General features: G+C 41.1%; 1 protein-coding gene across 1 annotated transcript in view; it reads right to left on the bottom strand.

The window, feature by feature from the left end:
• Positions 1–25,755, bottom strand: part of PHEX (phosphate regulating endopeptidase homolog X-linked) — a 361,355-nt gene that overhangs the window by 221,401 nt on the left and 114,199 nt on the right. Inside the window, exons 10-12 of the mRNA XM_007958328.1 lie at positions 23,348–23,441; positions 20,868–20,996; positions 427–528 (exon numbers count right to left, since the gene is read on the bottom strand). Of these exons, the coding sequence (XP_007956519.1) occupies positions 427–528; positions 20,868–20,996; positions 23,348–23,441 (325 nt within the window). The remainder of the gene's footprint in view (positions 1–426; positions 529–20,867; positions 20,997–23,347; positions 23,442–25,755) is intronic.

The following is a 25,755-nucleotide window of genomic DNA, read 5'->3' as shown; positions in this document are numbered from 1 at the left end:
CACACATCGTGTACAGAGCAGAGGAACACACGTCAATATGGGTTTTTCTTCTTTATGTCTTGAGGCCTCTTCTGCCAGCTGCTCCCCATGGCTCCCCACTGCTCTGCATTCTGCCATATCCAGTGATGGTTTATGGCAAAATTCACTGGGCAGCAAGCCATGTGGCTCTTAAAGACAGCAATTAGGAGAGAAGGAAAGGCTAAATTACAAGGTGTTCAAAAACGCAATTAGAAAAAGAAAAAGTCAGATCTTATTTCTCTTGCCTCCTGGAGATGAAATCTATGTATGTATTCATCCAAAAACAGACTCCTAACTCTGGAGTCATTCAGTGTCAGCAGCTCAATTAATATAAAAACCCACTACATAGTCATTGTGAAGCAGGAAAACCCTTTACACCAAAAGTTCTATTTTTGTTTTTATCATTACCTTTTCTTTGGCTTTCCTTTTGGTCCCTGCATCCATCCATTCATTTTCTTTCTCCAGCATGTCAATAAAGGCCCAGCGGACACCCTCAATCAATTCCTCCATCTACAAGAAGATACCCAAAGAGGCAGGGTCAAAACCAAGAAGATTCAGACAAACTTCTCTGGGCTAAAACCAGCTTGCACAAAAAATATTTCAATGATAATTACAGTGGGAAAGAGTTTTCTTTCAGCTTGCCTCCATACTTTAGTGAAATCTCTTTTTCAAGGAAAATGTCTTTCCTTCCCTACCATTAGAAAATGACTAACAATTTATTTCCATGAGAATAATCTGATGGCCCAGTTGTAAAAGGATTATATGGAAAAGGGATTCCTCATTGGTTATGACTAACAGCTTATCTATCTGTAGCCACCACGTTATTCCCTCTTAGTGAGGTGGCAACCAATTTTAACAGTTCAATAAGAGCTAGAGAGAGACAACCAAAGGCATGGGCTGTTATTTCCGAAAGGAATTGCAGAAGAAAGTGAATGAAAGGGAACAGTTGAGATACCATAAACAGAGAAACAGGCAGGAAGAGCCAGCACTCCAAGGAAATGTCTCTAACATAAATCAGACTTATGGCAGGACCCTCCTTCTTTCCAAATTCAGTGCCAGAGGTTAAATCAAATGCTTGGCTGTTCTCTACCATCTTCCTACTCCAGTATCCTCTCCCTCTCAGCTCAGAAAAGGCTTAGTTATTTCAAATTACAATGGTTGGTCTAAATGGACCTGCTACAGAAAGGAAGTCTTCTGAAAGACTTGATCCAAAGTGTGGAAGCAGTGAGACTGGCCACCTGGCTTTGCTGCAGCATTTGTGAAGCAGTAGAGAGGACTGGAGGAAAACAGATGGTAAGACTTAACCTCAAAGCCCTCCCATGGAGCAGACAGAAAAGGCCCTGCCTGTTCACAGGTGCAAGGCCCCTAAAACTCCACTCTCCTGCAGAGATGACTCAGTTTTATTTCTTTAAAAAAAGAAAGAAAGAAAGAAAAGGTGGTAAAATTTCTATAACTTTGGTCATTTTAACCATTTTTAAGAGTACAATTCAGTGACGTTAACTATATCCACCATGGTGTGGAACCACCACCATTATCGCCTCAGTTTCTTCATGAGATACCTAAAAAAGAATAAGTAGTAGTTATTCTGTGTGAGAATTAAAATTGTCATTTGGGATTGTGATGCTGTAAATCAATTTTTAACATTAATTCTAGAAGGAAGGAAGTTGAAATGTTTCCTTGGTTCTGTAATGAATTGTCGGCATGAAGCTCAAAACAATTTTTTTTTCTGTTTAATAAGTTTTCAGCTATGTTTTCAGTTCAATAACAGTTGTAAGGAACGAGAGCTGTAAATCAGTGGGCTGGGTTCCGTCATATGTAAATAAGAACAAACAGCAGATGGAAGGGGGTGGGGGGAGCCTCACAGCTATTTCTTCTCAATTTAGTAAAAACATTAAAAGAGGAGAAACCTCAACTTGGGATTGGGGCATGATAAAAACACAAGATGATGGATGATAGAAACACAAGATGATGGATGATAGAAATGCAAGATAATGGATGAGGACACGTCCTGTAAACTCATTTAAATCAGCAGTTCTCAACATTGGGATCTTTGGGGGAGCTTGAGAAACCCCGGGGTTTGGGCATCAGGGCGCTGATGTCATTGGTCTGGGATATGACCTGGGCACTGGAAGTTTTAAAGGCTCCCCCAGGTGATTATAATGTGCAGTCAGGGTTGAGAACTGCTTGTTTAAGGGAAGCCACTCATTCAACAGAGAAGGAAATTAAAACCCAGGAGAGTCAATTATCAGTTCAAACTAATACAGTACTGAGGGTCATAGCCAGGACCTGGCCACAGAACTGAAATGATACTTGTGAGCTCAGAGCTACCAGGAACAAGGGAAGTGTCCCTCATAAACTAGAGGAAATTGCCAGAGAAGGGAAAAGGAATCGGCAGATCAATGCAAAAGTCTCCATTAAAAGAGAAAACCCAAAGAAGAAGGGTGCACAAATGACCAGAAAATCTCTAGGAACTAGATCTTTTCCTATGCAGTCCCCAGCACCCCTAAGTGTTTATAACTTCATCATGTGGCAACACATCCCTGCCAACCCATCCCCTTGAATGTAAAAAGAAAAATAATAATTTCCCAAACTAAGGAAGGGTAAGGAGCTCTGGTAGCATAGTGGCTAAAGCACTTGACTGCTAACCAGAAGGCTGGCGGTTCAAACCCACCAGCCACTCCTCGGAAGGAAGGTTGGGCAATCCTACTTCAATAGTGATACTGCCTCTGAAGCCCAAGGAGGGGTCGCTATGACTCGGGGCCGACTCGACGGCACATAACAACAACAACAACAAGGAAGGGTAAGGGGGATGGGAAGAGTGGATGGATTGATTTGCGAGAGCTTTAGTGACCACATCAGTGGGACTGGGTGTTAAGTTTTATGTGGGGAAGTGAGGAAGGAGGGAAGAATCCGATTTCTCACCAGGTTTCTGGTGCAGGCAACTAGGGGGATGCTGCCACCGTTCTCTAAGACTGGGGACACTAGAAGAACAGGTGGGCTGGGGACAGAAGCCAGACTGCAGTGGGAGGAGACATGCTTGGGCAATGGAGACAGCAAGTCTGGACAAAGCAGTTGAGGAGTCTGTCCAGGAAAGGGAGAAAGCAAAGACAGAAGTGGATGCAGGGGTTAAGGGAGGGGCTGAGGGGTCTGGGATTAGAGTTGTGTGCATATGTTTGTTATTGTTGTTACTAAACATGTGAGAGATTTGACTACGTTTAAACACTGATGGAAACTACCCAGTAAAAAGAAGAAAAAAATGGGAGAGACAGACGATACGAATGGTCCCTGAGAAGGCAAAGGGGAATGAGATGCAGAGATTACATGAAAAGGTCAATTTAGACAGGAGACAGTGGAGAGGAGGATAAAACAGGAAAACAGAAGAATCTACACATTAGATGGTGGAAGGTTGAGGGAGTCCTAGCTTAGTAGCATGTCTTTTCTCCATGAAATCGGAACAAGATCTTCTGCTACCAGGGAGTTTTCTCTAAATAATTCTGTTTCTTCACACACAGTGTACATCCTGGCAACATGCACATACTGTGATGAAGAGGGGTATTTACAAATAAGGACAAAGAGAGCGATAAAAAGTTTCTACTCAATACTCTGGCCAAGGTGTACCATTAATACAAAGTATGTAAAGAATAAGTAAAAGCCAAACTTGTCCAAGGAAATTATTCATTTGGAGACATCAAGACAGCTCCAACTCATAGTGACCCTGTGTGCAACAGAACAACACAGTGCCCAGTCCCGTGCCAACCTAACGACCATTGCTCTGTTGGAGTCCATTGATCCAGCCAGTGTGTTAATCCGTTTCTTTGAGGATTTTCCTCTTTTTCACTGACCCACTACTTTACCAAGCATGATGTCCTTCTCCAGGGACTGGACTCTCTTGATGTTGTTGCTGTTGTTGTTATTTGCCATTGAGTCCGCCTCGACTCATAATGACCCCTCCCTTGGGTTTCCAAGGCAGTATCACTATTGAAGTAGATTGCCCCATCTTCCTTCTGAGGAGTGGCTTGGGGGTATGAACCGCCAGCCTTCTGGTTAGCAGTCAAGTGTCTAAGGCACTACACCACCAGAGCTCCTTGATAATAGGTCCAAATTACGTGAGAAGAAGTCTCACCATCCTTGTTTCTAAGGAGTATTCTGGCCGTACTTCTTCTAAGACAGATTTATTCATTCTTCTGGAAGTCCACAGTATATTTAATATTCTTCACCAACACTGTAATTCAAAGGCATCAATTCTTCTTAAGTCTTCCTTATTTATTGTCCAGCTTTTGCATGCATATGAGGCTATTGAAAAATACCATGGCTTCAGTCAGGTGTACCTTTGTCCTCAAAGTGACATCTTTGCTTTTTAACAATTTAAAGAGGTATTTTGCAGCAAATTTGCCCAATACAATATGTCATTTGATTCATTTTGTGACTGCTGCTTCCATGGGCGTTGACTGTGGATCTAAGTAAAATTTAATCCTTGGCAATGTCAATATTTTGGCTTAGAATAAGTAAAATTAAATGGACCTTTTGCAAATATCTATTGGAATTTTTGGACTTTGGTGCAAGTGGTTTATGCTCAAGTGTTAACCTAAAGGTGGATGGTTTGAACACACCCATCAGCACAGAAGAAACGTTGGTGGTCTGGTTTCATAAAGATTATAGCCAAGACAATCCTTTGGAGCAGTTCTACTCCGTAACACATGAAATCACCATGAACTGGTATTGACTTGACGGCGATGAGTCTGGTCTATTTTTTAGCATAGTGACTATTAAGGTCATTTTGCCCCTATTCTCTTTGGAGTACTTTTATGATGTACTTGTTATTAAAATGGAGGTGAGGCCTTCCAGATACTTCTAAGGAGCTTGATTTCATAGGGCTCTCGCTGGCCACACCTGAGTGTTATATATGGAACCCATTAATCTTTTAAGCATATTTTGCATAGGTTTTCAGAGCTCTTAACCTGCTAACTGGCATTCCAAATAGAAATAAAAAGAGACACAGGGATTGTAGCCCACTGCCAGATGCAGAATGGCAAGCCACTGACTCATACGCAGCTCCCTTCTTCCTCTGTGCTTCCTCTTCTGCCCCCCTCCCCTGACCCCACTACCTCTGTCTTCCCTAAATCCATACTTTGATAATTCAATCCTCTGACCTGTGTCAAAACTTCAGTAAACAACTGTACATTTTTCTTTCCCGGGAGCCTCGGTTGGTCTTTGTCCTTGCCCTCTTAGGAGCCAACACTCTTGCCCCATCCCCCATCAGAGGTTGTCAATTTCCTTTTTTTTTTTTTCTTCTTAGCAGATTTTCCAGATTTATTGTATAACATTTTCTGTGAAATGGTGCAGAACTATCCGAGCGACTACTTCAAAAACAAGGGAAATCTTTGAAGGTGATTACGTAATGTCATTGGTTGGCATGTCAATGCAAATAAGACAAATAATGATTTTTCACATGCTGGAACAAGGAAGATAAATCACTGAACACTTCTGATTATTATCTTCAGACAGTTCTTCAGCATCACATAATAACATCACCTTCAGTCAAGTCATGTTCCTGGAGGCAGCAAAAGCCTGTTATAATTTTAAAATGCAGGGGGCGGGGGGCATAGTATTTCTTCACCAAAGCTTGACCTAACACCTCAACCAGCCAACATATAACATTAACAGAAATCACTTAAAGTAGAAGTCATAAGGTGACATTTTCCATAGAAAATATTTATTTCAAATCAAAGAGCAAAATATAACATAAAAATTAACTCAAGTGTTATTAAGGTAAAATCTGCCACATTCAGGGTAAGGGCCCTACAGGGAGAGCAGCATTTTGTTAAGCATCTATTTATTTCCAATTGTATGGAGTTGCCCTGTGGAAATACAGTTCATTTGGCTGATCTACAGGCAATTGTTATTATTATCGTTAATTAAAAGTGGGTTCCCCTTTTCACTATTTAGACCCCAGGACTTTACCCAGAGCGTTCAACATCAGCTACCAGTGAGGACACACACAGCCCTTTTTTTTTTCTTTTTTAAAGATTCTCCTATCTTAGTAAATTATAAATTATCTGACCCATTCCTCTTTTGCCCCCTCTTTAACCCTTTTCCCATCACATGGACATAGGAATTTTGTGTTTTCTACAAGGGGGTCAAGTTAGCCCCACTAATGCTTTTGAAGGGACATATGCTAATAATGCTTTGAGAAGAAGGGTCAGTTCACCTCATTGTCAACTGCAGTTTCATTCAAAGTTTTGTCTCTGGCAATAAAGAAATCCTACAAGGCTGCCTCAACTCTACTTCACTCATGAATCCTAGACACTGGAGCCCACACTTCCAACCCCTCCTCTGAATTCCTGTTAGGCTTAGAATCAGAACAATACAAGTGTGTGTGTAATTGCCTTTCCACGTATATTCAATTGGTCTCTCCAACAAGATCTATAAACTTTGAAAACAGGAACCATGGTGGTTAGATGCTATCATGGATATTTAAGCAAACCAAAACTTTTTCTACAAATTTAAAGGACAGTTTTATGATTTCATATCTCATGCTGCCCTGGTCTGATACTGACATATGTTGTTGTTGTTGTTGTTGTTATTTGCCATCGAGTCAGAACCAACTCATAGCGACCCCTCCTTGGGTTTCTGAGTAAGTATCACTACAGAAGTAGACTGTCCCATCTTCCTTCTGAGGAGTGGCTGGTGACAGATGCTAAATCAATATGTTGATTTCAAAAGCCTCCAATGGGTACCTAGCAAAGAACTGAAATTGAATTGAATCTCTCTTATTATAAGCTAATGTATAATAATTATTCCAGTAGTAGAAAGAGAAAATATTGCCAAATTCACTCATGGATAATTTGTGATTATTCCAATATAAAAGGGAGATTTAATAGTCTAGGTTGGAAAAGGAAAAAGGTCACAGGACTATTTTTATAGCCAGTTACTTTTGAAAAGAGATATCTATTAGTGGGGAGCCTTGGTAGCATAGTGGCTAAGATACTTGCCTGCTAACCAGACGGCTGGCGGCTCAAACCCACCAGCCACTCCTCAGAAGGAAGGTTGGGCAATCCTACTATCCGTAGTGATACTGCCTCGGAAACCCAAGGAGGGGTCGCTATGAGTCGGGACCGACTCGAGGGCACATAACAACAACAACAACAATCTATTAGTGAGCTCTGGTATTGCAGTGCCTAAGGCATTTGACTGCTAACCAGAAGACTGGTGGTTCAAACCCACCAGGCACTCCTCAGAAGGATGGGCAATCTCTTTCTGTAGTGATACTGCCTCGGAAACCCAAGGAGGGGTCACTATGACTCGAATCCGACTCGACAGCATTGAGTTTGGTTTTTGGTTGGTGTTCTCATTTAGTAATTCAAAGCCTGAATCCACCTTTGGAACCCATCAATGGGTTATAATTTCATATTTATAACAGGGGGCAAGGTTCACATCAAATATCTCTGGACTGCCTGTAGCCTGCCTCCGGATATAAACTCTAGTGGAAATCTAATGTCCTCAGTAAGTTGGCACAGTTCATCCTGAAATTAGTCATGCCAACATGGCACCAGGGCAGAGGGCTAAGGATGCACTGAGATACAGATATAGATATAAATAAAATATCTGGTAGAAATCATTACAGACTGAAACCATTCTGAAAAAGAGAAGAAAGACAAAAAATCCTCATGGTGGTATGCATCAATCTTAAGCTAACATTATTTTAATAAAGATTTTTATCTAAGAAGCATGTTTAATATATTTAGAAATTATAATAATTTAATAAAGTATGAGATAAAGAACTATCCAATCTTCTCATTGGTCCAGAGCAGGGCTGTACCCCTTGACTGTGAGTTGTAATCACTTGATTAGTGAATGTGAAGAATGAAGTCATGCTCAATGATTCATGTGGTTAACTCTGAAGGAAAAGACCTCAATCTCAGGGTGTTCAAAACTTTTCTTTCTGGCAATCATTACATCACTAGAAATATAGACTAAAATTAAATAAATCAATGCACTAATAAACATGAAATATTCATTCAGTATACTGTGACTATTTCTGAAAATGAGTTTGAATTGACTCCTGATAAAAATATAAAACCAGCATTAAAATAAGAAGTAAAGAAGTGACTCACATTGAAGTGGGAGAGAGGATTAAGCCAGAAAAGCTAAAGACAGTTGGAAATTACTGAGGTTGCTGGCAGTCAAGTCAAAAAGAGCTAATAAAAAGAAAAATAACAACAGTCTGTCAGGATTAATAAATCATCATGGCTATAAAACAGGAAAACAGGTTGGCAAAAAAAAAATCAAGTTATCTGGGTCCCAGTCATTTTACAAAATATGTTAGTCAGCCTGGTTGTACAGGAATATCACATGTCCTTTTACCGAAAGTCATATATTCATTAAGACTGGTGTGGGAGTAATAAGGAGTAAAGTGATATTTTACCAAATAGGAACATATAGCTTGTGTTCTAATGTTATAACCCACTGTCTTTTCTGGTTTCACACCTTCCCACCTCTGAGAGGGAATGGATCAGAGACCAGAATAAGATTTGCAAGTCAACTAGGTCAACTATGTTTCAGGCTTTGGCTCTGGTGAACTTCTCACAGCAAGTAAACATGCCTAGTCACTTCCAAAATTCAGATCGTCGGAAGAGCATAAATGTTTCCTTTTTCCAGTACAGGGTCTTTGCATTTCCTACACATTTCACAGAAGGAAGATGGGGCAATCTACTTCCATAGTGATACTGCCTCGGAAACCCAAGGAGGGGTTGCTATGAGTTGGGTCCGACTTGACGGCACATAACAACAACAATGACAACATACATTTCACGGGTCTGATCATATGTGTTTGACAAGACTGCGGGCCTAGAAATGGACTCACTTCCGTGGATTGGCTCTCAGCCCAATGGTAGAAAGACCTATATGCAGAACACCTACCCTAGGGCAATGCACCCACCTACCCTAGGGAGATGCACCCCTTGGATCAATCAGTCATGAGACACCCAAGGGGCAGTATTCACATAGAGGGAAAGCTGGACAGACAGGAGTACACAGATAAGAAGGGCATGTGGAGGGGGTAGTCACAGGGACAGGAGGGGAGGAGAGTGGGTTAGGGTTGGGGATGGTAATCGGAGAGTGAAATCAAATGTACACGAAGTGTTGAATGTAAAACAAATCTGCTAGTAAATTTGCACCCAAAGCACAATAAAATAATAATAAAAAGACTGTGGTCAATAATATTGGCAAATGCAACAGCATCCAATGCTCTCAAGAGATGTCAAAAACAAACAAGGAAGATGGGCCAAATGTGTCATCATCGTGGCGTCATGCTCAAGGACAAGGGCAAGAGCAGTGTCCACACTTATTTTAAAAGAATTCCCAATGAGCTATCTAAATTACTTGTTTTGCTGGATGTCATTTTACAAAAGGTTGCTTAAAATGAGCTGTCAGAATTGGGGTCTGATGACATTTGTTGTAACAAGATTTAGCCCATAGAGAGTTGTGAAATCTGGACCTGTTATATAAATTATATTTGGCTTCGTGAGTAGTTTCATAAGACTCTCCTATGAGCCAGGCTTAGCATTAAGTGATAGGGCAGGTTCTGGAACATGGCCAGGGCACTAGCATTAAAAGGATCCTTATCCTGAGAGCTACTACATCGGGCATATACGGGGGAGTGTTGTTGTGTGCTCTTGACTTGATTCCAACTCATAGCGACCCTGTAAGACAGAGCAGAAGTGCCCTCTAAGGTTGCCAAGGCTGCAATTCTTTATGGAAAGAGATTGGCAGGTCTTTTCTCTTATGGAGCCACTGGTAAGTTCAAACCACCACCATTTCTGTTAGCAGCTAAATCATTGTGCCACCAGGACTCCTATGGGGAACTAGGAACAGCAAACACCCACCCCCCAGGCACCTCCTTCTTTCTCACTTTTTCTAAAATTAATTAGTAAAAGGCAATCCCAGTGCTGGAGAGTGGTCACAGTCCATGCCAGGGCTTTGACCAGATGAATTCTACCGTTGTTACTAATGTTAGGCACAGCACACTGTAATGACAGTAGCCAATATTTACTGGGCACTTATTCTGCACCAGGCAGTGTGAGAAGCCCTCTGTATGGACTATCTCATTTAAGCCTCACTACAAACCAACGAGGTATGTACTATTTGAACCCGTTCTGTGATACATTGCAATGATGGCCCCTATTCTTCCCCTTCCTCTTACAGCCACACCTTTCACTCAAAATGCAGAGTCTACTTCCTAACCTGTCAATCCGGCTGGCCTTGTGACTTGATTTGGCCAACACACTGCAGCCATGACATTATGCCAGTTCTGAGCCTGGGCCTCAGGCGGCCTGGCATGTTTCTGCTTGCACTCTAGCACCTCTACCATCACTAGGAGAACATCCCCAGGCTAGCTGGCTGAGGGACGTGAGACACATGGAGCAGAGCCGCGTCATCCCAGAAACCTCTGCCAAGCCCAGCCTAGATCAGCCAACCCCAGACATTTGAGCAAGTCTAGCCAAAATAAGCAGAGCTGCCCAGGTGATCTAATGCCAGCTGCATCTGCAAGAGTTGTTTATTATTTAGTACCAGAGAGGTTTTGTGACTGTTTTGTTACGCAGCATTACTGCAGCAACAGACAGCTCTTGCACCATTTATAGATGGGAAAACACAGGCTCAAGGAGGTTAATCTAACTTGGTCCAAATTGGTAAGAGTGGAGCTGGGTTAGGAGATGCAAATGCAACTTTGCAGAAAACTGGATGCAATTCCTGTATAAGGTTAGTATTTTATAATTATGTTAAAAATCCCTTTAAAACCCAAATCATTTTGGTTTGCCTTAAATCAAAAAGGTCTTCAGTAAAGACCCAGAGAAAATGATCTTGATGATAACTGATGCCATGTACTAGAAAAACAGAGACATTTAGTACCCAGAGAGAAGATCTTTTCTTCGCATGACTTATGTCGAAGGGACCTTTGTCATTATCTGTACAAGACTCTTACTGAGAGTAACCCTTGTGAACAGCAGCATCTGTGAGGAAAGCAGCAGCCTTAAGTATAAGGGCATTGCTTTAATGCATGTTACTGACTTTCATATGACTTCTGCCACCAATAGCTACATCACATTTACTCAATCACTGAGAGAAATGGTGAGCAGGGGAATTGGAGAACTTAAAGAATATTAATGGCAGTACATCAATTCAATTATCTTAGCTCACTAATGAGGTAAACTCCTAGTGTTTGGAGGTTGCAAGTTCAAAATCCACCCCTGCAATTGGACCCATGTGGGTATTTAAGTCCTCGGCACCAGCTGCAGCAGGATGGAGTGGGAGGAGAAACCTGTTCTTAGGATAAGAATGACTCCGTGAATTGCTTATGCCAAGTAGCTCAGAAAAATGGAAGACGCTGTAGGTCATCTACGGCACTGCATTACTTGGGGACATGAACAATGACGATCATAAAGGGGAAAAAAGATTAAGCTACTAGAGTGCAGGAGAAAATAGTGAATTGTTTTACAACGTGAAGCTTTAATTCTTCACTTAACAAAATCAATCTGAAGTTTAATAAAGAATGGGTTCCTCCTTAACTAAATTAACCTTCTGTGTATAAAACCACCTTGGAAACCCAGAGGGCGACACTATGACTCTGAATTGACTCGATGGCAACAGGTTTGGGTTTTTTTTTTTTTAATGTATAAAACTGAACTCACACCATCGAAGAGATTCCGACTCACAGAGACCCCCACTACACCACCAGAGCGCCTAATCTTCTGTATATAGAAAGTACCGATAATAAGAGACAAGTGACTTTAGTGTTGATCTCATGGTTCATTCCATAAGAAAAAAAAAAAAAACCTCAGAACATTTGAGAGAGCAGCAAAAAATGCCTATTGGTGGAGTTGAGATATATGAAAAAAGATAAGTGGTTCTAAGACACAGTGTCTGTAATGAAATAAGTAAAACATAGTTTCATAGAGAAGAACTTAGTTCAGCCAGATGTTCAAATGGGAACTCCAATTTAACTGAACTTTCTAGACACTACAGTTAAAGCAGGAAAACTTTTTGCATCAATGCATAATAAAAAAAATTGTTCTTTGATACGTATGTTTGCACTTCTGCCATACTAAGTAAAGACAAATAAACATTTCTTTTTAAACAAATCTTTTTTTGGATGAAAAATCTTACAGAGCCTTAGGGTCACCATTCCAAACATCAAAGGTCACCCCTTTAGAATGATGTATGTAGAAAATAATGAAAATTTAGTTCAGTGTGCATACTGAGCCAAAGATATACCCAGAAAGTTGCTCTTAGATCAAATCTCTGACGATCAGCTTGTTTCTTATTGTGTCTTTCTTCTGAAAATGATAGGAATATAAAATACAATTTCACTTTGTTGGATTTGAATTAAGTTTTCACTGTGTTTTTCTTTTAAATTTTGAATAACTACAAGTGAAATCTATTCCAACTGTTTCCTACCAGTAAATGCTAAGAAAATGGAAATATGTGCCTTTTATTACATTTTTAGAATTAGAATATTTATCAGAATATTATAATACTCTTAATTTTAGAACAATATTAGAATAAATGATTTCCTGATAAGGGTGAATTAACTACAGAATGAGCTACTAAGAAGTCTCTGGTCTCTGTGCCAGTCAAAAAACTGGTGAAGATTCAAGTGTTTTGCAGAGAGAGGCAAGGAGTGCAACATTGAGTTAGAACTAAATTGCTTGAGCTTGAATCCTACCTAAAACATTTTTTCAAGTTGTGTGACCTGACAGACATTATTTAACCTCTCCAGGCCTTAGTTTTCTCATCTGGAAATCTGGGCAGTAACAGTTATATAGTTATTGTGAAGACTGAGGTAGCTCTGGTGGCATAGTGCCCTAAGGCATTTGACTGCTACCCAGAAGGCTGGCTGGCGGTTCAAACTCACTGGCCACTCCTCGGAAGGAAGGCTGGGCAATCTACTTTCATAGTGATACCCGCCTCAGAAACCCAAGGAGGGGTCACTATGAGTTGGGTTCAACTTGACGGCAGTGAGTTTGGTTTGGTTTTGGTGAAGATTGAATGAGCTAACATGAAAGCACTTAGAACAGTACCAGGCACCTAATTAGACATCAGTAAAAAAATAGCTATTATTATTATCATCACCAGGCTTCAAAAACATTATGTTCTGGGAAGTGGGAGGGGAGCTGTTGCATTGTGGTAAATTGTAGTCAATGTCATGAGACAAAGTGTATGTGAACTGCTGTATGGAAAGTGAATTTGCTCTGTAAATTTCACCCAAATCACAATTAAAAAAAAAAAAATGAGGTCAAGGGTGACAATTCATCCCCTTCTTGGCCATCTCTGGATCTTCACATGCCCTCCATGGACGTGGATAGCTACCTGGGCATTTACTCATATATTACAGATGTAACATCATTGATTATAAAAAGGAAATGGAAAAGAAAAATGGCAAGCTCTAATAACTTTAGACACACCAGACCCACACATCTAATCCTCTTTCCTGTCATTTAAATCATAAGCATGCGGATTAGAGCTTCTAAAGGTAGGAGGAGACCACCACTTCTCTTCATAGTGACAGTACATCAGGGACTCTCTGGGGGCATCCCATTTCTGAATCCTTTATGTAACTTTCCACAAAAGATTAGCTCATTACGATATACTTTTAAATTACGCATGATCTTCATCCAAATAAGAGCAAAAATTAAAGAAATCCACTGACAGGCAAGGTCCTGATTTTTGGTTCAAAAGATTGGGGGAGGAGAGAGAAAGCGTGTGTTAATGTAAGGAACAAAATAGTACCCTCAGGACATGTTTAGTTTGGCCTGCATGGTTGTTTAACATTTGGGAGATTTCACATGAAATCTCAGATTTCTGACTTTTCAAGGGGTAGGGTAGAAAGAAATCTAGCAACCCCGGGCATGCATTCCTGCCATGAAAACATTGGTGGGTGTTAAGTCTCAGCTGAATCCTGGATAGCACATTCACTCCCATTCACCATGTCCCAGACACTGAGACTGAGAGTCACTCGCCATTTGTCACTGCACATGCTCTGGTTTGCACCTATACCCAGCCAGCTTTTTTCATGAATCTTATTTAATGTTACTGGTTGTGACAGTATTTGAGCTTGAGGCCTCTGGCTTTCGGTTTGACTGAGTCCTGCACAACTTCAAGGCACTGGACATCTTTAAATTGCAGATTCTATCCCACCCGGTCCCTGAGCCCATGAGAAGCAAGCTTACTCTGCTTGCCTCAGCATAAGGTCTGGATATGTCTCCTCCTCTGAGCCTGGTATCCCAGAGAACCTGAAAGAACCTCAACAAATAGCAATCTAACTCCAACACCCTGCCCTGTTCTCAGGCTGTGGCTCCTGGGGTCTACTTCAATCCTTTCCCTCTGATATGAGAGCCCAAGAAACCCAGCTGGTCAGGAATCAACAAAGAGCCCTCCCCTACGGGTTCTGGCTACTAGCACCCTCTCTCACCGAGGGGCTGAGCTCCACCAGGCAGATCTCCAGGGCTCCTCCTTCAATTGTTTAAACTGGCACAGTCCAATATGGTGGCCACTTAGCCACCTGTAGTGTTTGAACACTTGAAAATGTAGCTAGTCCAAATTGACATGTATTATAAGTATGAAATACATATGGGAGTTCAAAGACTTGGTACAAAATAAAGAATATAAACCATGACATTAAAATGTTATATTAACTATTTTTTGAAATAACATTTTAGATAGATTGAGTTAAGCAAAATATATTATTAAAATTGATTTCAGCTGTTTCTTTTTACTTTTATATTATGGCTATTAGAACATTTTTAATTACATGCATGGGGCACACTCTAGTTCTATTAGATGGTGCTACTTTAGACAAAGGGAGCTCTGGTAGCGTAGTGCCTAAGGCACTTGACTGCTAACCAGAAGGGTGGTGGTTCAAACCCACCAGCCACTCCTCAGAAGGAAGTTTGGGCAATCTACTTCCATAGTGATACTGCCTCGGAAACCCAAGGAGGGGTCGCTATGAGTCGGGTCTGACTGGACAGCACATAACAACAACAACTTCAGACAAAGGAGCTCTGGTAGTGTAGCCCCTGAGGCACTTTGCTAACGAGAAGGCTGGTTGTTCAAACCCACCAGCCACTCTCCTCAGGAGGAAGGTTGGGCAATCTACTTCTGTAGTTATCCCGCCTCAGAAATCCAAGGAGGGGTCGCTATGAGTCAGGTCCAACTTGATGGCACATAACAATAATAACGACTTTAGACAAAGACAACTTTCCATAGAGTTCTACAACTCACTCCTCTCACTCCACTGGCCCGTCCGGCAAGTGCTAACAAGGCTTGTAGCCATCCCACATGGGTTAGAGCCCTATTTCACTGAAAAGCAGGAGACTGGTCTATTCCTATTGAGGGATTCTCCCATTCAACACACTATTCTTCCCATTTCTAATTAAATTTGTAGCATCCATAGTGATGTGGGAGAGAGGGAGAGTATGTGTGTGGTCTGCGGGAGAGTGTGCACGTGCGTGCTCGCACATACATACATGCACAAGGGAAGTCATAAAGAAATAACAGCATGGAATTGTGTATTCCCCAGTGAAAAGGAAGAGCACTCTGGTAGGTACGTGGTAAAATCTGTTGTTAGTAAGCACCAGATCCGTACAGATCTGTATACTTTGCTCTCTGCAAAGGAAGACTCATGTGAACTGCTCTCCCTCACCCAACCCTCTATAATAGAGGTAGCAGTACCAACCAGAGGCAGTCAGTCCAGCCCCATCACTAAGAGGCTCTATACAGGAATTCTGACTCACAGCGACCCCCACTGGGTTTCCAAGGCTTGAGGGATGGGTCAGTGGAGTGAGAGTACTAGCATCCGTGGAACTCTATGGACAAGTGTCTTTGTCTGAAGCAGCACCATGCGATAGAACTAGAGTGTGAAGTTACGGAAGTAGATCGCCCCATCTTCCTCACACAGAGAGGCTGGTGGGTTTGAACCACCAACCTTCTGGTTAGCAGTCAAATGCCTTAGGCACTGTGCAAACAGAGCTCCTCTACATAGGGATGCTGAGGAGAATCTGGGGATCCCATGGAGGAATCTGTGTCCCAGCTTTCAAAGGAAAACTAAATAGTTCAACAAAACAAATGACCCAGGAGGCATTCACACAGGATTTGGCACAGTTCATTTAAGCCAAGCTGAATCACAAAAATTTTCAATGATCTGAAAATGTAAACAGTTACTTGCACTAATGCAACCAGTGTTGGTAAATGGAGTATTGCTGTCCAAGTCAAGGAGCCTGACCTGATCTCAAGAATGGCCAGGGTTTGTTTTTTGTTTTTGTTTGTTTTTCTTGGTGGTAACTATGCAAACGAATGACCCTAAGCTCTTGCTACACAAAGGAGCTCCCTGGACCAACATCAGCAGTATCACCACCACATGGGGGAGCCTGTTAACCAGTTCCCATGCAGTCAATTCCGACTTATAGCAACTCTGTAGGACAGAGGAGAACTGTCCCATAGGGTTTCCAAGGCTGTAATCTTTATGCAAGCAGACTGCCACATCTTTCTCCCACGGAGCAGCTGGTGGGTTCAAAGCGCTGACTTTTCGGTTAGTAGCCGAGCGCGTAGCCACTGTGTCACCAGGGCTCCTTGGGAGCCTGTTGGACATGCAGATTCCTGGGTCCTGCTCTACACCCAATCAGAATCTGCATTTCAACAAGATCCTCCTGTGATTCGGGTGCACATCAAAATTTGAGAAGTACCTGAAGTTTAACCTTCTGACGGTACTCATTTGCTTAACAAACTTTTTTGGTAGATGAAACAATGGCAGCCTTTCCTTGGAGTTAGAGCCGTTGGAATGTGTCCCTTCAGGGATTTTTCTGTTTTTCTTTTTCTTTGGGCTGTAGCTAATAATACAGAATGTTTTTCAAGTAAATCAGCGGTTCCAGGTGGTTCTTGGATGGGAGCCCTGTAACAAGGCTATAAAAAGCCAGGATAGTTCTCTCTTGTAAGTTTCCAACTTAAGTATTCCCTGAGGCAAACAGTGTCAGCAAAAGGGAGGCGCACATTCCATGTAGAGATGAGCATCTGTGTAGCTATCACTCTCCTCACCACGTACATCAAAATAAGGGGGGAGGGGATGCCAAAATCAACTTATTTTAGAATGTCACACCCTGACACATGAAAAATGGACTTTCACACTAAAACTAAGAAAAACAAATTTAACCCACATACTTTCATATTACTTAACATTCTTCTACTGCCAAAAAAAAAAAAAAAAAAACAACCCTCCTGCTATATTAAAAGAAAAAAAAAAAAGCCTCATTTATCCCTTTGTTTTATATTTTTCTGCAGAGCAGATAATGTTACCATTGTGATTATCTGATCAGTTTTCCTTGCATTTACTGACCAAGGAGTGAAAAAGACACAATGCGGATACTGGGAATTTGGAAATACAGCATTAATCCTCAGTTGAATTATTTGCAAAGGAACTTTCAAGTTTAATATAAAGTCTGAAACTTTGTAAGAAATTCTCCAAAGTATCAAAAGACAGTTTAAAATGAAGAAGAAGAAGAAGAAATTAACAGATACAAATACAATTAGACTTATGGTATTCCAAAACAAATTCCAGCACATAATAAATAATTATGTATTATGTATAAGCATATAACACCAATCCTTTGGAATTATTATGCACGAGTACATAATAGCAATCATGTGGATTATCATGATTTAACAGACCTAATGCCTTTGCCTTTATATTCCATGTTTATTGACCACCTGCATCCAAATTGCTAATATATTCATATCTGATTGACTACATGGATTGTTATTACTTAATCACACCAGGATATTTGCCTCATGCCATTTGTAAAATATAGTTCATCACAAAGAAGAAAAAATCGGCTAAATCAAAATTTCTAATTCAAAATACACTATCTCCTTGAATGTAGCTCAAACAGATGGAGAAAACACACTGTTCTGATGACTAGTATCTCATGACCTTGAGCCTCACCTAGACCATTACTGCCTCAAGGAAGCCATACTATATTTCCTCAATTTGTTCACTCTCCCACATTCCTGGCCGACTGTTTTACACCTTGTCTCCTGTCCTCCAATTTCCAACATCTGCTCTCCCATTCTCACTCTCATTTGATGACCTTTCTTCCGGTTTCACTGAAAAAATTGAAAAACTCGGAAGAGGATTCCTACAGACCTCTACCACCACTGCTGCCTACCCACCTATCAGCATCTGTGCCCTCAAACTTTGCCTTCACCGTGTTGCCATAAATGAATCATCCATGCTTCTATCCAAAGCCAGTCCCTCCACTTAGGCACTAGAGCCCACTCCCCTTTGGCCAACCCAAAGACACACTCCAGCAGTTCTCCACTTTCTCCCTAAGGCACCAATGTTTCCTACTTTCTCTCAGCATACAAAACATGTTATTACTCTCATCTTAAGAAAAACCTTCTCTTGACCCCAACCAACTACCATCCCATTCCTCTGCTCTCTTTTACAGCAAAACTCATTACAAAAAAAAGGGGGGGGGGACTCTTTGCTGACTGCTTCCAGTTACCTTCTATGCTCTCTCAAACCTCTTCCAATCAAACTTTTGCCCCTTACTTCACCAAAGCAGTTCTCACCATCACTGATGAGCACCATGGTAATGGTCAGTCCTCATCTCACCCGACCCCTCAGCAGCATTTGGCACAGGTGATCACCCCCTCCTCTTGATATGCTTTCCTCACTTGGCTTCCAGAACACCACACTCTCTTGGTTTTCCTCTAGCCTAACCGATCACTTCTCAGTCTCCTTGGCTGGTTCCTCCTCATCTCCCCAATCCAGTGCCTTTGTTCTTAGTCCATGGTCTCCTTCTCTTCCCCCACATTCACTCTCATAGTGACCTTGCCCAGTTTTATATACACTGAGGACTCTCCATTTCCATCTCCAGCCCTGACGGTGCTCCTGAACTCCAGACTCATATATCCAACTGCCTCATGGACATTTGCACTTTGAAATCTAATAATATCTCAAACTCAACATGCCCAAAACTAAACTGCTTCTCCCATAGTATTCCCCTGCTCGGTTAAAACATACTTCTGTTTACTCAGACTCAAAAGCTCTCTTACTCTCAAAACCCTCATCCGTCTGTCAGCAAATTATGTTGGTGCTATTCTTCAGAACATACTCAGAATGCAGCCACTTCTCATGATTTCTACTGCTACCACCTGATCCAAGTCACCATAATCTCTGGCCTGGTCCCTCCAAATGGGCTACTAATTGATCTTCCTGCTTTTACCCTTCACCCCCTACAGTGTCTCTCAACACAGCAGCCAGGGTGATCCCTTCAACATAAGTCAGATCATGCCTGGCCTCTGCTCAAAACCCTGCAATAGCTTGTCCTTTCAACAACCTGACTTAGCATTCTTACGATGCCCTAGAAGGCCTTACAAAATCCTACTACCCCTCTATTACTAGGAGCTCTAGTAGCATAGTGCATAAGGCATTTGACTGCTAACCAGAAGGCTGGCGGTTCAAACCCACCAGCCACTTGTCAGAAGGAAGGTTGGGCTATCTACTTCCAAAGTGATATCGCCTTGGAAACCCAAGGAGGGGTTGCTATGGGTCGAATCAACTTGACGGCAGTGAGTGAGTCCTCTGTTACTGCGCTGACCTCACTGCCTCTCCCCCTCACTCATTCTGCTCCAGCCATGTGACCTCCCCTACTATTCCTGGACCATTCCAGGCACATCCTTGCCTTAGGGCCTTTGTACTAACTGTTCCTTCTGCCTGGAACACTCTCAGATAGCCACCACATCTAATTCTCTCACCTCCTTCATATCTTTACCAAATGCCATCCTCACAGAGAGGCTTTCCCTGACCATCCTATGTAATCCTACAACCCAATGCCCATACACACCCCTTCAACACTCCCAATTGCTCTTGACCCTGATCTCCCTTTTGTTTTGTCCAGAGTCTTTATCGTCTTAAAGCACATTTGTTAAATTACACACTAGGTTGATTTTGTATTGTCTTGTTCCCCTCATTAGAATGTGAATTCAGTGAGGGCAGGGGTCTTTGTTTTCTTTTCTGCTATATCTCAAGGGCCTACGACAGATCTTGGCATATAATAGGTGTTCGATGATTATTTGTTGAATAAATGAATGAAACTAAATCTCAGCTTTTATTAGTTGATGTATCTGGCTGGGCCATTAATTCCATCACAATTAAAAATAGCCACAGACAATAGGTATATGGCTGTTCGTTACACTACTCTTTCTACTTTAATGTATGTTTAGAAATTTCCAAAAATCAAAGGGTTTTTTGTTTGTGAAAAAAGTAGCCACAGAGTTTTCTGTTACAGTTGCATGTCAGCCCTCTAAAGTTTTTAGGAAACAGTTTGATGTAAGAAGAGGAGAGGAAAGTTGCATTTTATTTCCATTTCTGAGCCAGTTAATAGTTGTTAAACACATTACAGGTCCCATCATCTCTGGGTCTCCAGCTTCCTCGTCTCTAAAATAAAGGGGCCTGATAGAAACCCACTACCTTTTATAATTACAAAAGTTCCAATACCCAATCATAAGACAATCTAGGGTCCTCTCTTTCCCTAAGCATTAACTTTACACATTTGACTTCTCCAGGAAAAATTCTGACTTTATGTGGCATGGTTTCATGTTCATTTGCTCACTTCTAAGATTCCTTAATTTTCATGATTACTTTCTACAATTTGTGTATGCTTCAGTTTTCAGTTAATATTATACTGCAGGAATTCCTCGTTGAAGCAAAGCGGTCATCTAGAGTCATTCCTTAAAGAGCTAGAAGGCTACCATTGGCCTGTTGACTTCAACTTCACCAACTGGGAAGCAAGACTTACCATCTCTTTCTTATCTTCCTGGAAGTGCTCATCCACAAACATTTTTCCAACAACGTAAGGTAGGGCGCTTTCAATAAAGTTTACACATTTGTCCCACTGAGGCAGTAAAGTTGTGGTCCCCTGGATTACCTGCAGGAGATAATCGATTAAGATTGAGCTTCACTTGGGAGAGAACACAGGGCTAAAAAAAATTCAAAAACCAGAAGAAAGCACAGTCTACAAAACATTGCACCCTCCAACCTGTATACCTGGGTCAGATCACAGAGCCAAAGGTGAAATCAGATGAAAATACTTTAACAGTGAAAAAATGATGTATTTCTCCCAATCTTTCCCATTAGACAACAGATTCTGACAATCTGGGGAAGTTGGGATGCTGACCAAGTGCTCATACAGTATTTCCTATCTACTGAGAACTAAAGTTCTACCAGGAAAGATCTAGAATCAGTGGGAATGATCACAATTCCTGCTCAAAGGAGGTTTCCTTGCTCTGGACAGTACAGTCTCAAGGCAGACCAGGAGGATGGGGACTAGCACGCACAACCCAGGGAACATATTTACAATACGTCATAGCAAAGATCACACTAGTAACCAAGTGAAATGCAGGTGTAAGCACTTTTCCCATCTGTCCTGATTATACCATTAAAAAATATATATTCTAAACAAGTGAAGAGATCCCAGAGTAATACCTGGAAGGCTCAAAGGTTTACTATTGGGGATGAAATCAGAGAAATAGTTTAAATTGGCCTTGATGGTTTATTGTGGGGACGGGGAGGGCTGAGGATGTGTTCAAAATGCAATGTGGAGACGGCAGCATGAGGGATGCTCTGTGTATGGTGGGCCAAGGAGCCCCCTGCACAATTTTAACGCACTGCCATCAAGTTCATTTCAACTCAGAGTGACCCTACAGGACAGAGTAGAACTGCCCTATAGGGTTTCCAAGGCTATAAATCTTTATGGAAGCAGACTGACTCATCTTTCTCCCATAGAACAGCTGGTGGTTTTGAACTGCCAGCCTTATGCCTTAGCAGCTGAATGCCTGAACCACTACACCACCAGAGTTCCTTGCACAATTTTACACAGAGGCTCTTTGTACAGAGCAAATGAAATTCACACTGAAGTTCATCTATTCTTCCTCTACTTTCTGGTAGCACAACCCCTCTCGTAGCTAAGAAATAAATCTATTTTTAAAACCTCTAGAGAAAGAGATTCTACAACCCTCTTTGGCAATTTGATATCATATTTAGCATTTCACACTCAAGAAACATCCCCTCTTACCTATCCTCAAATTTTCTCACACTACTTCTTACACCTCTCTCTCTTATTCTCTTTACAGTGAGGGTGGAAAGCAGCTGGATACAATCTTTTATATGATCCATAAGAGTTAAAAATACACACACACACGCACATAAAATCTACTTTTTTCCAGCTTAACTCTTTGATATAGCCTAAACGTTTGTAGTTCATTTTGTGCTGTTGTTTATAAAGCTTAATAGTCTCATGATTTTATAGGACAAAATATATTAAAAATGACCAGGTTACTCCTTAAGAGTAATGACCCACTAAAATTCTCTTGAAAACATCTGTTCAATGAAATCATAGCTAATAATATTCACCATTTGCTTAATTTTAAATTGAAAATAAAATATCACCCAAAAAATAAGTCACAAAATCCTTAAGCCCTCTAGTGGTGGACATCGGATAATTATTCAGACACAAGCCTCAAAAACAAAGGGAAAAAGAGAGTATCATCTATGTAAAGTAAGAGGAGAACAAGAACGGTAGAAAAGCAAAGATCCAGAGCCAGGTGAGGGGAGTGAAGAAAAGCATTTCAGGCAAGTGAGCGAGGTCTCTGAGCAGGCTAAGTTTAGGACGAGTTGACCTACCAGAGTTAGGACAGACTCACAGACCTAGGCAGAGTTAAAGACAAACCTCTACCTTAAAAGTAAAGATGAAACTACCATCTATTACATATTATCATGTACATTTTTGAATATTCAGAATACTGAAAAGAAAGGATAGCTACAAGTATAACACTAAGAAATATAACACAGTAACCCAGTTATAAATGCTTACAAGAAATGGAAATAAGTTAAGAGGGAGTTTGATAGCAATAGGATGGCCCTAAATATATTGTCCCATCAAAGTCGAGCTTGAGTATACCTTGTTGTTGTTGTTGTTATGTGCCATCGGGTCGGCCCCGCCTCATAGTGACCCCTCCTTGGGTTTCCAAGGCAGTATCATTACAGAAGTAGGATTGCCCAACCTTCCTTCCGAGGAGTGGCTGGGAGTATACCTTACTATATGTAAATAATACCTCAGTGGAAAGAAAGCAAAAACAAACAAACACACATAGAGCTTAGCCTGCCAAACTCCCTCTCTCCAATACCTCAAGATGATTTCCCTTGGATCATTTGATATACAGATTGTTCTAGTATGTAAAGTGATCCAGTGATGCAACATTGCCACACCCTTAAACTTACCCTGGAGAATTCCAGCCACCTATATTGAAAGCGCCTGCTAAGGTTTGGAATTCTGGAATAAACCATCCTCCATACCAAATAGTTGGCGATGGTCCTGTCAACAGAGAAAAATGAGCATTTATTGTACTTTAGGTCGATATTTGATGCTCCACAGAGAACCTTGGGAAAAAAATACTGGCAAAGCTCCACAGAGGAACCTCTTGCTCATGTAAAAGTGCAGAACTTTCACTTGAGAAAATGATACAGTGTCAATAACTTCAACCAAAAGTGTCCAATATTGGTTTGCTTCTCACCACCTAAAACAGAAAGATGAAATGAAGATTCCAGCCCCAGGTCTCAGAGTTAACATTTTGCTTTCCCTCTAAAGGCACAGAATCTGCTATTGCTTAGCCTTCCCTGTCTAGAAATTGTCAATACCTCCTAATTATTAGGTGACTTCATGATATGCAAATGTATTCTTGTCTCCTAAACATCACTACATCAGCTAATACCAATTATCTGGATTTGCACCCTGGTTCTATACTGCTCTTCCGTATGTCACTTAGGCTCTCTGGTTATACCTTTCCTTGTACAATGAAGATTGGATTATTGTGAGATTAAAATAACTAATAAAGTGATTGCCACATAGTAGATTCTAGTTTTTTGGGTTTGGGTTTTTTTTTTTTTTTTTTTTTTTTTGGTCATTATTCACTTCTAAACATACGAACAACTCCATACTCATGTAATACCTATAATAGGTATTGTTTAAAAATCTGCTAGTGTTGTCTTTTCTATAAGCAAAACATGCCTTGACCTCAGAAGGATGTGTGATCTAAGTTCATTTCTAACTCAACATTGATGATGGATTTTTAACAACTCATCCCCTCCCAGTTGCGCTATTACCATGGTGTCTAATAACACACATTCCTGAGAAGGATCTGGGGTCAGCCAGTCATGTGAGAGCAGTGTGACATGGTGAAGCTAGCTGGCCCATTGAGAAAAACCCACACCCTTTTTTGTATGACACTACTCTCAAGTAAAAACTTTTTCAACATATAAAGACAATATATGTATATTTGTTATAATTTATAAAGAGATATACTAATGGATAAATATATTAGGGCTATTTTTAAACAAATACAGAAATGGAGAATCAGAAAGAAGAGGAACAAAGAAACAAAAATATTTTTTTAAATAATTAATCCTTAACACATTAGCTAATTCTGAAACAAGACACAGTGTTTACATAGGATTAGGTTTATACCATTATGACAGTGGATGTAAATCCATACTCCAAATAATCTCTTTGACAATTTCAAAATTTGGGGACCATATTCTTGTCAGATCTGGTTAGACCACCAATGTTTTCATCTTGCCATCTGACTAAACAAGCAGGCATATGTGACACAATTTATTATTTAACACAGTACTTCTAGCCATGGTCTTTGTAACTTCCACCAAATAACTGGGTATCAAAAACCAAACCTATCTCACTGCCATAGAGTCAGATTTGACTCATAGCAACCCCTCCTTGGGTTTCTGAGGTGGTATCACTACAGAAGTAGATTGCCCAATTTGCCTTCAAAGAAGTAGATGGTGGGTTTGAACTGCCAGCCTTCTGTTTAGCAATCAACTGCCTTAGGCACTATGCCACCAGATGTAGGACTATGCAAATGTTAGGTGGTCCACCAAGGGGAATGGACAGCTTGCTAATAATGTAAATAAGGTACAAGGCACCTTTGTGGGGTTGGAACGATGGAAATAAGGTGGGGATTGGTCAGTTTTGCCATTGCTATACTTAAGTTGGGTCTGACACGATGGCACATAACAACAACAACAAGACTTAAAATGAGCCATCCCAGAGGCAGAAAAGAGGTATTTCACTACCATAAAGAGAGAAGAGCCAGGAGTGGTATGCATCCTTGGACCTGCGATCCCTACTCTGGACCTCCTCAACCCAGGAGACAGAGAGAGCTGTAGCACTGCTGAGACAACTGAGAGATAGCAGAGAGAAAGCAGAAAAACCGCAACTGCAGAGGCAGCAGACCAACAGACTGGCATGAGACAGAATGGTGGGATTTCCAGCCCACAGAGCAAGAAAACTGAGTGCCTTTGGGTGGGCGGCTTACTGGCAACATGTGCTGACTCTTTGGGCACCTATATGGAAAGCTGAAAGAGCTTTGTAACACTGGCCTGAGCAGGGCAGAGTCCAAGGCCAGAGAGAAGCACATCTGTGGCATGGCTAAGAAGTTGTACTGACTGAAGATCTGTATCTTGAGTTGTTCCTGATACTGAATTGTAACCTATCACTTCCCTAATAAACCCTATGCTTGTGAATATTATCTGTGACTTTTGCGTGGCTATTGCAACAAATTAGGAGCTCTGGTAGCATAGTGGCTAAAGCACTTGACTGCTAACCAGAAGGCTGG

Source organism: Orycteropus afer, unplaced genomic scaffold, assembly GCF_000298275.1.
Source record: "Orycteropus afer afer isolate SDZICR_OR568_19922 unplaced genomic scaffold, OryAfe1.0 scaffold00924, whole genome shotgun sequence".
Taxonomy (NCBI): domain Eukaryota; kingdom Metazoa; phylum Chordata; class Mammalia; order Tubulidentata; family Orycteropodidae; genus Orycteropus; species Orycteropus afer.
Note: the sequence above shows the minus strand (reverse complement) of the source record. Positions and strands in the feature narration are given on the sequence as shown.